Consider the following 15,555-nt stretch of genomic DNA (forward strand, 5'->3'; position numbering starts at 1 on the left):
GTTCTACAAGATCAACATTAGAGAGTATAGAGGTGTAAGAGAGGAGCAATGGGGGAGAACCTAGAAAGGAATAATAAAATGAAAAAATGGACTGAAACCAACACAATATAAAAAAGTATTCCCAAGGAGATGCTGAAAGCATATTTGGTGTTTGGTGTACCATAGAGGGTAACAACACAGAGGGATAAACATGGATCTTTGGCACCATACATAATGCCAGTCATGGGCTAGAGGGGTATAAAGCCTCCAGAACTGAGCTTTGGAGCAATGAAATTGTGTTGAGTTGTGGAATCGGAGATGATGTAAGTTGCTGATCATCTAACATCCTGATATCACTAAGACTCTTGTTGCCTAATGTACTCAAATTATCACAGCAGTGCTCCAAATTCTAGTAGAAAACATTCCTGAGACATTAGAGACTGTTACTTCAACAAAATCAGAATAAACTTGGCTTTGCTTCACTTGATTATAGAAGAAACAAACAATATGCAAGGATCTCAGTACTGGACAACGATTTGGTCATCAGCCTTGTTTTATACTTTGCAAGATGCATGGGATTTATATTGTTTGTTTGTGTGCTTTGGACCTTCATCCATCTCTGACTACAATCAACATGGTGACCTTAGGGGAGGTAATGAAGTAAGTCAGTGGTGTAAATACCTCTGATGTTTCTAGAAAGATTGAGGAAAAAGTTTTATTTCTGCTTCTTCCCCATCATGGGGGAATGCCAGTGTAATCAGAATATGTTTTCTGTGATTGGACACTACCTGGCAAGTGGAAATATGTCTAGTGAAAAACTCATGTGCTTGACTGAAAAATAAGAACAGTAAAGTTTGGTCTCTTGTGGTACAGCTAAATACCACCACTTTTAAGATCTGTCTCTTACCACATCTACATTAAATGCAGTTTGACTCTGGATTGTATTCAGTTCACAGTGCTGCTTGTAAGTGTTTACACCTAGCTTGTCATATGGACAAATGAAATAAGAACCTGATCCAGTGACCAAAAACGCATTTTAATGACAGGAGTGAACAGGAGATTTTGTCAAAGCATTCTATGGGTGTTTTCACACCAGCACTATTTGGCCTGATTAAAACAGACTGTGGTTCATTTGCACCCTTGGTGCGGTTCAATTCGACAGGTGTGAAAACAGTAATCGCACTTGGGTGCGGGACCAAAACAACTACACCGACACACACGAGTAGTCCTGGTCTCTTTTTAGCTCCAAATTAACGTGAGAACGCAATCTGACTTTATCTAAAATCTACTTTATCTAAAATACGTATCATGTTTGTGCTAAAAGGCTGTTTAACCTGATTTGTTCAGATTATAACTACAGCTATTTAATTATGCCATCTTTGCCATCGCTCCATGTTAGATTGCACTGAAATACATGCTAGTCCTGTTTCCTTGTGCCAAACCAAACCAAACAAAAACAAAGAGGAAAATACTCCAAGTTAATGAACACGTTAACTGATTCAGACTAGGGAGAATGAACTACAGGTGTAGCTGCAACATTGGAACATTGATCTGATCTTAAGAATACAGCTCTGGGAAAACAATAAGAGAACACTTTTGGATAACTTTATGCGACTCCTGGTGCAAAGGTTCAAGCAGTTCAGCTTGGTTTGATGATTGGCTTGTGATCATCCATCTTCCTCTTGTTTATATTTCGGAGGTTTGCAATTTGGTAAAGAAACCCATAATTTTTAACTGGTTATTTTTTCCAGAGCTGTATATTAAGCAGAAATTGGTTTACCCAAAAAACAATGCGGAAATAAAGGAAACCAGGAAACTGTGAGCAGGAAAGCGAGAGCTTTACTGGGACTGTGAGAGAAGTAAAAAGAAAAACTGAAGATAGGATGGGGTGGGGGGGGCTGGATGTGTGTAGAGCTCATTAGCCATGCAGAGCGCTCTGGCCTCTCTCCCACACCTTCCAGCGTGTTCCAGCCTCAGCCGTAGCTGCCAGCACAGCCCCCTCCTTTCCCTCCTCAAATCCCCCACAATCACGCCCGCAATCACAGCCTCTAATTAGGTTAATTAATTTGTATCAGCCCTTGTAGGGACTTGCCTGATGAGGCTGCCGTCATAGCATTAGCGCTTTGGACTCCCCATAAAAAAAATTACAAGTAATGAATTGAGGAGGGGGGAAACTGTTGTCAATCTCGTAAAGACGACTCCTTCCATAAGACCATAAGAGACCGTAAGACCATAAAGAATTCAAGTGTGCCCCTCCCCCTTCCTCTGCCCTAAAGACTACTTATCTCTTGCCCTCTATCTGCATTTTTTCCAGGTCCTTTAGCGATGTTTCTGGTGTGGATGGTGTGAATGTGGCACCATTGAGTGGTGTGCAGGCAGAAAGGAGGGAAGGAGTGTGTGTGCAAAGAGGAGGGGTACAGAAGGAGACAGAGGCACCACATCACAATCAGCGAGAGCCGCTCATCAGGACACTGACGAACACACTCTGATTAACAGAGCGATCTGATTACAGCAATCACACAGCCGCTAAGACCAGTCCCAGAGATGGAGAGATGGAGAGAGAGCAAAAGAGAGAGAGAGAGAGAGCAAGGCTGGGAAGATAAAAAAAGTACAGAGCAAAAAGACAAAATTATAGAGTAAACAATCACACCAGCAAACAATCAACAACAATCTTGTGTCAACCCAGACGAACTCCAGACAGCTGTTAATCCAGCCCAGTCGGAACTATAAAGAGAACCTTTGGTGCTGTAAACTGTGACCGAATGCGAATGTTTGTGTGTGTTAGTGTGTATATGTGTGTGTGTGTGTATAGTCACAGTGAGATGCTGCTGAGACAGACAGTGTCTGTGCCGGGGGACAAGGACAGATCCGGTAGTTAAAGCGTAATGAACACGTCCCCCGGGCGCGTGGCTGCCACGCAGGAGAGTGATGGACTAACCGTAATACCCAGGCAGATGGGTGAGCGCCACGCCCCGTCCCGTCCCGTCCTGTCCTCTCACCCACAGTGCCACCCCCCAACCCACCCCACCCCCCGCATCAGGGGAACAGAGGAGGAACAAGCATGGCTGGGGAGGAGGCCTCGCCGTGATTTAGACACCCATGCAAATTTAATCAATTCAAGTGCCTCTTTCCAAGCAGCCTCTTGGCTCATTAGTGGCAATTTAAAGGGGGTTCTATGATCCCACCTCACTCTTTCTCTCTCTCTCTTTTTCCACACACATCTACACACACACACACACACACACAGTTGTAAAGATTTTCCTTCAGAACATCTTCCCCCCAGCTTAGACACAAACCCCCTCCTGGTGTCTCTGCAGTCGTTCTACTTCAAAAGCCGAGTGACACACCAGCACACAACTGCTAAAAGGGCCAGATATGAGGTTCTCGCTCTCAGAGCCAATGCTCCTTCACCCTCTGTCCTCTGTAATTGGGGAATCGATTAGCACAGCTCTGAACCCTTCTGACAAAGGCAGTCTTTTGAGGTGCGGCAGAGGTGAGTAAGGTAGAACCACTTTGCTCCGGCGGGCTCAGGTGCAGGAGCAACAGCTGAGACCTTCATCCTCAGCAAGCCTGAAAGAAGGTTAGAACAGAGAGTCGATGAGGGTTGTGGTTTGTGGACAAACCAGCCCAGCATGCACTGAGTGGGAAAAAAAATAAAATCTGCAGAAAAGTGTAAGACAATCTAACAGAGTGTAGTTCACTACACATACAGTTATGTCTCAGGCAGAGACATAAATAATTGCAAATCTGGTCTGATTAGACTCAATCTTGCCACAAAAGAGAGTAAAACAGTTCCCCACTGCTGCTTTATAAAAAGGCTCTCAAGGCGCTTTTCCATCGGCATGGGGCCGGTGCGGCAGGGTGTTGACGCGTCTCCGGGACAAAGTTATTTACAAACCTCACCTCCATTCACAGCTAAGAGCAGCAGAAGCAGCTAAATTAATGAAAATGAATCAACGGTGGTCCACCGAGGATAGCAGCACAAGTTTCAAGAGGAGCTTGGGTTCCGCCATGTTGTTTTCAAATCGCCCCCCGACTTCTGTTGATGCCCACATTTACATACGTGGTGAGTGTCTCCTTGAAGCACTGGAAACACGGGCCGGTTCTTAAAAGGTTCGCAGGAACCGGCTCTGGCTCTGGCTTCGGCACCAGCACTTTGTTGGTGGAAAAGAGGTATCAGAGGCTTCTAGCACTAGAAGTAATTTTATCCAGTTAGAACAGACTTTGAGAGAGGGTGCACCCAGAAGGTCTATCAGCCAGTCAACATCATCTTCGCTTGCAATGGTATTGTTAATAAAAAAACTGGGCTACTACAAATTTAAACAGTTTAGTCTTTAGTGATCAATCCAGGTTCAATTTGGAATCCGACAATAGACAATTTCAAGAATAGAGGCCATGTGGTGAGCATTTTAATTCCTTTTTTCTGGAGCAACACACTGCCCCGACCGCTGGTGTCATAATCTGGGGAGGGGTTGCATATAAGAGTCAGTTACCCCAAGTAGTTATACAAGGACATAAAAAAAAAAATTGTTCAGTTCCAACATTTCTTTGTGTTGTGTTTTTTTTATTTATGTTTGGTCAGTGAAAATACAACACCAAAAAAGATAATATAAAATATATTAAACATCAAAAAACAACACCTAAAAAGATAATATAAGATTATAAATAAAAATTATGGTTGTTTATTAATTAAAATACCTGTTTAAATGCACTGAAAATAAACAAATCTGGATTGAATGCTAAGTGCTTTGTTTTTTACTTCTTGCTACTCCTGGTAATCCCACATTTTATACATCCAATACTGTAAAACCAAGCAATTCAGTAATGCCTTGGATTCATATATGGTGCAGATGTGGCTTTCTTTACAGCTGAAATAATTTAATAATAAAAAAGTAATCAACTAACTGCATTCTGGGCTATTTTTACTGGCCCATGCAGCAGGGTATAATCTAACACTACAACAACAAAAAAAATGCTTTCACTTTTAAATGATGGCTGTTTGATTTCTAATATTTTACGTGTTGCTTGATTTTTTTTTCCAGATTTCTGTGAAGCTGCACTGCAACAGCATCAGTTGTAAAATGTGTTATACAAATACATTTTATTCTGATATGACAGCTATATTGGATGATTTCACTGCACATTCCACTTCTCATCACTTCACATGGCTGTCATATGAGAACCTCACTTCAGCACAGGTGAGTCTAATTCAGTTAATTAACAACACTCATGATCACATGATAAGGTAATTACTGGAGGTGTCAAGTGATCTAGCCTTGGAGCAGATAGGTGGGTGGAATTTCTAGGAATTCTACCTCAGCTTGTGAAAGTAGCTCATATATATTGACATATTATAACTGAAATAGAAAGGTACTTATTACATTTTGGAAAATTAACAATACATGCTATTTTACATTGCATTTTTCTAACCTAATTCAGCTTCAGCACAACTAATCTGTCAGCAGTAAAAAAAAAAAAAGATTATCTTTGTCTTGAGTGGCATATGTCAAAGGCTGAAACACATTAGGCAGAAAGTAAATAGTTGTTAAAGTTGATGTTAAAAGCAAGAAAATGGGCACCATAAGGGTCTGAGACACTTTAACAAAAGATAAATTGCAAATGCTAGATGACTGGGTCCATAGGCCATGTCTCAAATTATTCTAAGAATTATAATTTTTAATTAAGATTTATAGATCTTGTGGAGTTTTGAAGCCTCACAGTTCTTACCATTCAATGAAAGCTAATGTAAAGAGATTTGATGAAGTCAATTTGGAGCATTTCTACTAGTCCAATCATCATAACATTTTGATGCAATTTATATTCATGTCAAAAAGTAAAAAAAAAAAAAAAAACTACTTTTTGTATATATTAATTGCCATAAACCTAAAGCTTAAGTCTATGTTCATATTATTTATATATTAATAAATAAGCAAAATGTTTTAAAACCAATCAACACTGATTAGTGTTACCCTAATCATATCCAGAACATGCTAGTTTTAGCAGGCAGTGCAGGATGCACTTTAGGGTAAAGTGTAAAGTAGGGTTGTGTTTTTTTTTATTATTATTATTATGACAAGTATCAAGGATTTCCTTTTCCCTAAGGAGAACTGAGCCAGCACACGTGCACCATTTTGGACTACTGCTAGTCAGTTGTGACAAGACCTATTAGCTTTGCTTCTTCCAGCAGTCTACTTCTTTACTGATCTGCTACTTTCTTGAACGCTCTACCCTGCAGCCCTCTGGATACATTCGCGCATTCGCACGCGAGTGTGAATCCTGACTGAATGTCTCCCAAAAGATGAAAAGTACTGAGGGGGTGGAATTTGGCTACACCTCCTAACCCAACGGGCTTGCTTAGGAACTTCCCTTTTGGCTCAACCTCTTTTCCCACCTTTTAGCAGCCAGTAAAAGTCACTCGTAGGTTCATATACATAATATTTTAGCCAGCGGAAACTATGTAACAGACATTCATCAACAAAAATAATTACAACAAGATAGAAATGATCCTGTTTTTTTCTTGGTGAAGATCAGTGAGTGGAGACAGTGTCAACAGCTCCACAACATATGGTTTGTTGTCACAATTCACACATCCAGAAGGCATCATGGTGTGTGGGGTGCAATTTTGTACAAAGCCAGATCACCTTTGTTCTTCATTACAGGCACTTCCAGCATTTTGTTGCCCACTCCTGTGCACTATTTCAACAGGACAATGCTCATAACACATATCAAGAGCTTGACACAGATTGCTATGCCATGGCCAGACACATTGCCAGACCTCTCTGGTCTTTGGTGAGATGCTATTGGATGTGCTATCAATATTCCACTTCTATCGCAAAATATGAAGGAACTGTGTTAATAATGAAGCTGCATTGGGTGGATTATCGAAGGAAATCCTTAGGAACCTCAACAACAGGGGTTAGCAATTAAGTTTGGCCGTGAGTGGGGGGGTTGGGTTGTGGTCGAACCTGGATCATCAGGCTGGCCAGAGAGGCATTTTATTTATATATATTTTTTATTATACTTCAAACAACCTCACGGGCCACGTTTCATGCTTGCGGCCCACGTCTGGCCCGAGGGCCGCCTATTGCCGACCCCTGCTCTACAACTCCTTGCCAAGATTTCTGGCATGTTGCGATACACATTTATTACACTTTGCTTATGTACAGTATGTGTAGCTTCATAAATATGACCAACAGTTGCCCATATCAGTCTAGATTTTTAATCATTTATTGTTACTCGTAACCTTTAAACTGGGCACAACTATTTTAGCAACTATTTGTTTGACGATGAGTGTAATTTGAAGAACATACAATAACATGTAAGAGTAAATTAGACCAATTTAAAAGCACATAAAGAACAGCTTCCATTTATTTCCCGTTGTGGCTGCCCTTAACAAATCTCCGGACTGGGCCCGAGGGGCTTCAGGAAGCCTTTTTTGCACAGCCGCAAATGAGTAGAACATTAAGGGACAATGAGAGGATTCTGACCTATATCTTTAAAATCTGGGGGTCACCCTCAACACACCCCGCTCCCTGACCCCCTTTCATGACTCCCTGTTCGGAGTTGACGTGAATGAAAGGCAGGCTTCAGTCAGAACAGTGAGCCAACTGTGTAACGGCAGGCGGAAGCGTTGTGGATCTGCGCACAAGGCTGACTGACCCCCCTCCCATGCCCGCACTACAACCACACTGACGTACACACTCACACAGGCATGGCCATGAGCAACAGGGGCTGTCCTGCTATCTCTGGGCAGAAAACTGTGCAAACACACAAGGCCAATATCAATGCGTCACTGAGGGGCTCTATGCTAAATATCACTGTGGTTGTAACAATGTTGGCTGTCAATCACAGGACTTTCAACATTCATTATTCCATTCACACAAATGACTCTATGACCACTGGGCCAGACTTTTTGTCAACACTGGGCACGCTATAGTCTTTTTAAAAAGCTGCTAGGAGGGCTTCTTGTGAAATACCTTAGAGGAACCGTTTCTGGTCCCTTAAAAAATCTTTTAAAAGACGTTTTTCTACTTCATATTTTAAACCTGAAACTGAAAATCGAAAGGTTCTTCAGGGAACACGTTGGGGTCAGTCGATAGTTTTGCGGATGCTGTCCAGTTTGACACGTGCATACCTTTCTAGTGGTCAGTTCTGGCAGGGAGATCACCCTGGCCTGCTCATCCCATCTCCACCTCAGCATGGTGACATTTCCCTGTCGTTCGCCTGCACCTCCCCTCCATCCCAGGAGAGGCTGATGGATGGGGTCCGTTTATGAAGCTGCTGGCAGAAGCATGATCAATCAAGCTCTGCTGAGGAGAGTGGCCTACAGAGCAAGCCCAAGAGCATCCTAATACAAACACGCACTCACACACAAATGTGTATGGATGAGACAGCTACAGTGAAAATTTTAAACTGAATTGCAAAAGATATTAAAATCATTTTAAGGAAAACTTGCTTATATTAGACTCATTGTTAGGGCTGGCACTAGGCAACATGAATTGAAAATAGTATTACAGTGAAGCATAAATCTTCTTTCAGGTCAGGGTCACGGTGGGTCTCAATCTGACCCAGAATACCCTGTAGATAGGGCTTCTGTTCGTCAAATACAAGGATATAATATATACAAGGATAGTAAATATTTGAATGGAAGCCCATTTCCGCCACCTGAAGAAAAAAAAACGTCATCTCATAATTATGACTTTCTATCTCATAATTTTGACTTAGTATCTCATAATTATGACCTTTTATCTCATAAATATGACTTACTATCTCATAATTATGACTTTTTTATCTCATAATTATGACTTAGTATCTCATAATTATGACTTACTATCCCATAATTATGACTTTTCTATCTCATAATTATGACTTAGTATCTCATAATTATGACTTAGTATCTCATAATTATGACTTACTATCCCATAATTATGACTTTTCTATCTCATAATTATGACTTAGTTGAGGACGTTTTTTTTTTCTTCAGGTGGCGGAAATGGGCTTCCATATATTTGAAAGAAAACTGGCTTATAATAAGCACAGTAACAGGGCTGGCACTGGGCAACATCAGCTAAAAATAGAGTAACTGTTATCCATCCATTTATCCACAAGGTCAGGGTTGCGCCAGGTCTGGAGCCTACCCAGGATGACTGTGTGCAAGACAAGAATATCCCAGAAACAGGGCATCGGCTCATCACAGGGTGCCACACAAGACACAGCCAGGATCGAACCTCCAATCCAGTCCCCTGGAGCTTGTGTGTGGCTTACACACTCTTTGCTGTGGCACCATGCCACCCGTTCTCTTTCCTTTGAGAAATAAAAGAACAAAAAGGAAGAAGGAAAAAGACAAGGCCTATTTAACCATGGCCAGTTTTAAACTAAAAATATATTTAAACCAAAGCCCCCTTGGATTTCACCCTTCAGGACCTTTATATCTTGCAACTTATTTACAGACACATAGACTTAACTGTCTAGTTGACAAGTCGACCAGCACATCCTCTAGTCGCTACTATTGAGCTGATAATTAGTCTTAAGCCAAAAATATCAGCAGCAATTTGCAGCAGTTTATTTGTTAAGGGCACAAGGACGCTACAGTGAGACGACTATTCTTTTAATAACTGGGAGACTAGTTACAAAACACATTAATCAAAATCTAAAATTGCTATCATTTAATCAATACATGGCTGTGTCTTGCTGCTTTTGTGTTAAGTCTCTTACAAGAAAGGTTTAGTTCATATATCTGGAGGTCAAGGCCAAGCCACATAAAAATTCAAGTGTAAACCCACTCAAGACACATTTAAAACAGATACAAATCCAATCAATCAAACCATCTTTAGGAGGTGATCTGAGACGCATCTGAGCCATAAAGCAATTAGGAGCATAAAAATCAGTCTATCCAAACTTCATTCATCATCCAAAACTCCCCCTATACAGCTGAAACACCAGTAATCATTTCTGGGCAACAAATTTGTAAACGCCACCACACACATCAAATTTCAGACCGATCAACCGGCTATGTATTTGACTTCCACGTGTAAATGCATGTGGATAAATTGCATCAGGACACTATTCAGACATCAGATCACATGAAGTGAACAGGTGTAAATTCATCATGAATTCAGGACTTGTTTAAGGACAGCCATCTTTAAGAAAAAAATTAAGTAAGCTATTAAAATCACATTCTAAAACTTAAAAAAAATCAGACTGAGGTGTTTATGGCATAAGGGCAATCATATAAACAGCACTTTGTAGATTTTGGTTTGAACATTAAATCTATATACATTGTATTTAAAAACAACAGAGCCAAAAAATTATAACTAGGGGAGAACCTGACCCTACTCATTTGTCTGCATCAATAGAAATGCAGATTAAATATGCTAGCAAGATATGCTACTGCCACCTACTGACCACACACAATAACTATAATTTTATCATACAGGGATTTATTTTTGTACAAATTTAATCACAGACAATCTCTCTACTTAAATATACACAAAATATATTTAGAGGGTGGGCAAAATAAAAAGCAGCGTTTCCAAAACTAAGATTACAAAAGTACAAAAATCTCCAGTCCGGTCAGCTGGAATTTCCACAATGCAAAACTTTGTGAAACAGGTTATTGATATGATTATACAGTAATATGAATAGATTATCGAAACCATGTTTGAACCCGAGCTGGTGTTACATTAGGCTTTATTTGAAGGGTCAGTGGGGTGGACTGTTGTTTTTAAGCATGTATAAATCTTTCCCGGAAGTAACAACTCTAGACAAACAGAGATCTTCATCTTTTTCTCTTGGCCTCAAATTTATAGACAGCTGGAGCACTGGGCGTCTCCTTACGCATTTTCCTAACTTTCTTATTCTTGTCCTGTAAATGAGAAAAAGACAGGATAGAAGCTTATAGGAAAGATCAAACCATGGAAGATAACATTTACACAAATAATAGTTACAAAATTGCATGCATGTATGTGTGTTTGAATGCTTACCTGAAGGTCTTTGCGAGTCTGGATCTTCTGAGTCATTACGAACATTTTCTTTTCTCTGTCAATACGTTGAGACAGCAGCTCATACTGAGACTTCCGCTGCTTTGCCAGTCTCTATAAAATAAATGTTATAATGAATGTGTCATAATAAACAATATAAACAAGATTTAATCAACAGTACCAGTCTTTAGTGACTAGTTAAGAGAATGTATATAAAAAGGACGACTTCCAAGCAGAAATACACGGGTTGGACAATGAAACTGAAACACCTGGTTTTAGAGCACAATAATTTATTTTCCTGACGGACAGTTCTGGTGGAAACAGGAGAGTTGAGGTGCACATTGAATTCTGCCGTGATTTGGGCAGCTGTGGTTTTATGTTTTTTTGGATACAATCCAGGTTAGCACCCGAACATCCCTTTCAGACAGCTTCCTCTTGCATCCACAGTTAATCCTGTTGGATACGGTATGCTGACATTACCCTGGATACTGTGACTCTTAATACATCACAAAGACTTGCTGTCTTGGTCACAAATGCACCAGCAAGAAGTGCACAAACAATTTGTCCTCTTTTCAACCCTGGTATGTCACCCATAATGTTGTGTGCATTACAATATTTTGAGCAAAACTGTGCTCTTACCCTGCTATTTGAACCTTCACACTCTGCCCTTACTGGTACAATGTGCAATTAATGAAGATTGGCCACCAGGCTGCTCCAATTTAGCCATGAAACCTCCCACACTAAAATGACAGGTGTTTTAGTTTCTTTGTCCAACCCCTGTACATGTGGGAATCAGAAATGTGGACAGGGAAATCTTATATAACATTGCAGAGATTAAACATATTTACAAACATAACATGACAAAAAATGTGTTTTATGCACCTGAAAAAAATGTGACAGATTAAGTATTAATTAAGAAACATTTTCTGTATGTATCCACCCACAAGTGTTAGTCAGCTCAGTTAAATTGGACCAATCCTTCTTATACCGGGCCTTAGTTGCATTTCTAGGCCTGCAGGACACTTGTAGGTCCAACCAGAACATTTAAAAATATTTAGCTCAGGATTTTGCCAAAACAATTTGTTTTCTCAGGTGCTCTGATTCATTGCACAAACAGATGATCTGACAGCATTATAAAGAATTTACAGTGCTCTTAATCAATTAAAATCCAGGATTCTCAAAACACAATACTACCACAATGCTTAGCAGTTGGTATGAGGTTGTCACTCTGAAAAGCATTCAAGCTGATTTTTACATATTTATTTTACCATATAATTATGTGGCAAAAATGGTCGGAATTTCTAAATGATAATTTTCCAATTTCACTGTATCCCTTTGTTGTTGCCTATTTATGAGCTCTATATATAAGCTCTACTGGCTTTTCTGTACTGCGCCTCATTCAAAAGGGACTCAAAGCTGAAGCGTTGTGTATGCAGCATGTGATTCTAACCTTTACAGTCTTTGGATCCACTGCCCCCATTATGCTCTTGTTCGCCAGGGTGTCCAGTGTAGGTCTGTTATAAGTTCTTTCCACCAATTCGGGTGCTGTGTTCAGATGTGTGGCCAGGTCAAAATCATCCACTAGGACAGAGACAAGAGATGCATTTGGCTAGCCATATTAAAACAATTAAAAAAAGACTAGGAAACCTTTGTGCAACAGTGAAAAGCCTAAATGTGTTAAAAACAATCAAAATTTAAATGCATTAACATCTATATTCCTACCATGTATTTATCCATTATATATCTTGCACATACAAGGTTTTTGTGTGACAGTGATTATTTCAGCTCACCCTCTTTTTTTGTGTCAACAAAAAAGGTATGTTTATTTTGCTTTTTTCCTTCAGCATCCAGAAGGTGCAGTTCAGACTTTAATCGTTCAATTTTCTGAAAAAGAAAAACAAATGGCATTTGTCCAAATATTTGAAAACAAAATCGTCATCTCTGTCATCTGTATTGATACAAGCTGACAATGATCATTTCCTCTACCTTAGCCTCTGCCACCCTCTTCATTTCCACGTATCTGATGTCCTGAGTCCTCATAATTTTCTTCTGTTCCTCAGTCATCTCCTCCTCCTTCTGTTCAACTAAATGAACTCCATCCTAATAGCAAAACACACAATCAAATTAAATAACAAAATATTGAACATGTAGAGTAAGAAAAAATAAACGTGTGCACAGGGGCATCTCAGAAACTTTAACATGGACACTTTCAACTGGAATTTTAACTTTCCAGTCCAGACACTGTCCACAAAATGACGATGTGTTTGTGGTAAAGAAACCTGATTAACATTTTATACCCACTGACATTCACACAAAAATTTGAAATTTAAATTAGCTGAAGACCAGAGCTTTGAAATGTAGATTGTACATTGGTCACCACTGATCATCTACATGTAAAGTGTTCAACGGTGACGCCATACCTTCAACTGAGTGCGTGTCATTTTAAAGTGAAATTCATCAGGGTTCTTGTCCATCGCCTTCCTACGTAAGGCATTGATGGTGTTCTCTTTCCGGTGGAAGTCACTAAATTGAAGATAAACAGGAATTGTTAGACAGTTATTTAAAAAAAAAAAACTGGTTACAGTACCCAACTACATGAGTGATTGCTTAGAGGTCCAGAACCATCTGAATGTCATTCTGAGATACAAATTAATTAGTGAAACAAGATTCTTTAGGAAAAATGTTGTTGATCAACAGAGCTACGATAACAATATGATTATTGAACATTCTATATGCGCCAAAACACTAACATTTATCAGTTGAACATAAACCAAAACACCAGTTGACAAAAAAAATCATCCTTACTCTGCACGAAGTTTGTAGTCCTTCTTCTTCTCCAAAAGTCCCAAATGGTTCCTGAATCCAGGCTGCAAAAAATAAAACAAGGGTTAGCAATTCCTTAAAGCTTAAAGCTATATTTAGCAGTGTAAAGCCCTATCTGGGCGGGATATGTTTCTCAGGGGGAGGTCTGTGAAAAGTAATTCACACTTCTACTCAGTGATAAAACGCTTACTTTTGGACTGCAATTTGAAAAACAGGAGGACCAGTGAGCTTTTTTTTACTTTCTCGGTCACACGACATTGCGTTCAGTAGCTCCTCCATTTCCACTGGCTGTTGTGTTGACGTGTAAACAGGTGCCCAAAGTGTAATTACAGTGCATGGCTGTGGACAGTTTGATTTAAATTTAATTCAATCTGATTTAACTGTGTGACCATAACACCAATAAAAAGCTGTACAATTCAGGGAAGCACTGTTAGGCTACTTCTCCAGTGCACTGATATAAATGGATAAATTGACTATATTGCACTGATAGGGAAAAACACTCAGGCAGGTTTAAATGTATATTATAACACAGTGACAAACAAACTAGAATACATATCTAGCTAATGTGGATCCATCTTTCAATGAGTGTAGACAGCAGATTTGTTTTGCGGGCTAGCTAAACGTTAGCTACGTTGTTTATCTACAGTTACACTTAACCAGCTAGAATATGCCAACCTCTTCAAATAATAACCTCAGCTTCATTAAGCAAAGCTAACAGCAGCTAAAAAAAGAACTGGCAAACATTACTGGCTTATCTGTATAAATGCACTGAATGAAAAATGTCCGTTAGCACTGTGGTGTTGATTTACAGCTGTTTAAGCTGGTTACGCTGCTGTCTGCGCTACACTGGCTATTAATGAAACAGGCTAGCTAAAGCTAGGTCAGCTAACAGACTGAAACAGACCCAAATAGACACACTAACTCACCTGAGACCGCTCTTTATGATCCCGCTGTTTGGATTTCAGGGCTTTTCTAAAGGACGACATGGTTAAACGACCGTAAAACACACTCCTGCTGTAGTTTCAGGGTTTATTTCAGGGTGTTGGAGCTCAGCTGCTGCGCACTGTAGTCTCTCACACTCGCATGCTTCAGCACTCACGTGGGAGCCGCTTTACAACTTTACAACTAGTTTTTGCTTCTCTCCAGCAGATTCGACACACGTTTCACAAGTTATTAGAATGTGAGTAAATATTATGAAAAAAAAACGTATGTAATTTATTCATTCACATGGAAAAATTATAGAATTAATTTATCTATCAAATATATAAGTTTAAATACACGTCCAAAAATTATGTTTAATAATGCAGGATATTAAGTATTTTTTTTACCATATTTTTCTTTTCCATTTGTTTTTTTATGGAAAAGACTTTGTTAAAAGATAACAAGATGACAATTAAAGAAATTAAAGGGATTGTCACACATGGGCTGTTCTGGGTTAAAGAAAATTGCGGAAATTTCTGGTACACAACATACAGCTCTGGAAAAATATAAGAGACCACTTAAAAATTATGAGTTTCTTTGTTTTTACCAAATTGAAAACCTCTGGCATATAATCAAAAGGAAAATGGATGATCACAAGCCATCAAACCAAGCTGAACTGCTTGAATTTTTGCACCAGGAGTGGCATAAATCTATCCAAAAGCAGTGTGTAAGACTGGTGGAGGAGAACATGCCAAGAGGCATGATATCTATGAAAAAAACAGGGTTAGTTTATTATTATTATTATTATTATTATTATTATTATTATTTATTTATTTATTTTTTTTGCATTATT

General features: G+C 39.4%; 1 protein-coding gene across 1 annotated transcript; it reads right to left on the reverse strand.

The window, feature by feature from the left end:
• Positions 1–10,401: 10,401 nt before the first annotated feature.
• Positions 10,402–14,895, reverse strand: utp11 (UTP11 small subunit processome component). The gene is made up of 8 exons (XM_022673708.2): positions 14,708–14,895; positions 13,764–13,825; positions 13,379–13,481; positions 12,945–13,058; positions 12,749–12,842; positions 12,409–12,539; positions 10,962–11,072; positions 10,402–10,843 (listed from the first exon to the last, which is right to left on the reverse strand). The coding sequence occupies exons 1-8, from the start codon at positions 14,765–14,767 to the stop codon at positions 10,757–10,759; spliced, it is 762 nt and encodes a 253-aa protein (XP_022529429.2). The 5' UTR covers positions 14,768–14,895; the 3' UTR covers positions 10,402–10,756.
• Between the last annotated feature and the right edge of the window lie 660 nt (positions 14,896–15,555).

The sequence above is a fragment of the Astyanax mexicanus genome, chromosome 6 (genome assembly GCF_023375975.1).
Source record: "Astyanax mexicanus isolate ESR-SI-001 chromosome 6, AstMex3_surface, whole genome shotgun sequence".
NCBI classification, from domain to species: Eukaryota; Metazoa; Chordata; class Actinopteri; order Characiformes; family Acestrorhamphidae; genus Astyanax; species Astyanax mexicanus.

What these genes read in the sequence shown, in the direction of transcription:
- utp11 (XM_022673708.2), bottom strand. Translation starts at nt 14,767, where the DNA reads ATGTCGTCCTTTAGAAAAGCCCTGAAATCCAAACAGCGGGATCATAAA. An exon ending in TGACACGCACTCAGTTGAAG is followed by an intron (nt 13,059 to 13,378) that starts GTATGGCGTCAC and finishes TTTTGCTATTAG; the next exon opens with GATGGAGTTCATTTAGTTGA. An exon ending in AGAGGGTGGCAGAGGCTAAG is followed by an intron (nt 12,843 to 12,944) that starts GTAGAGGAAATG and finishes TTTCTTTTTCAG; the next exon opens with AAAATTGAACGATTAAAGTC.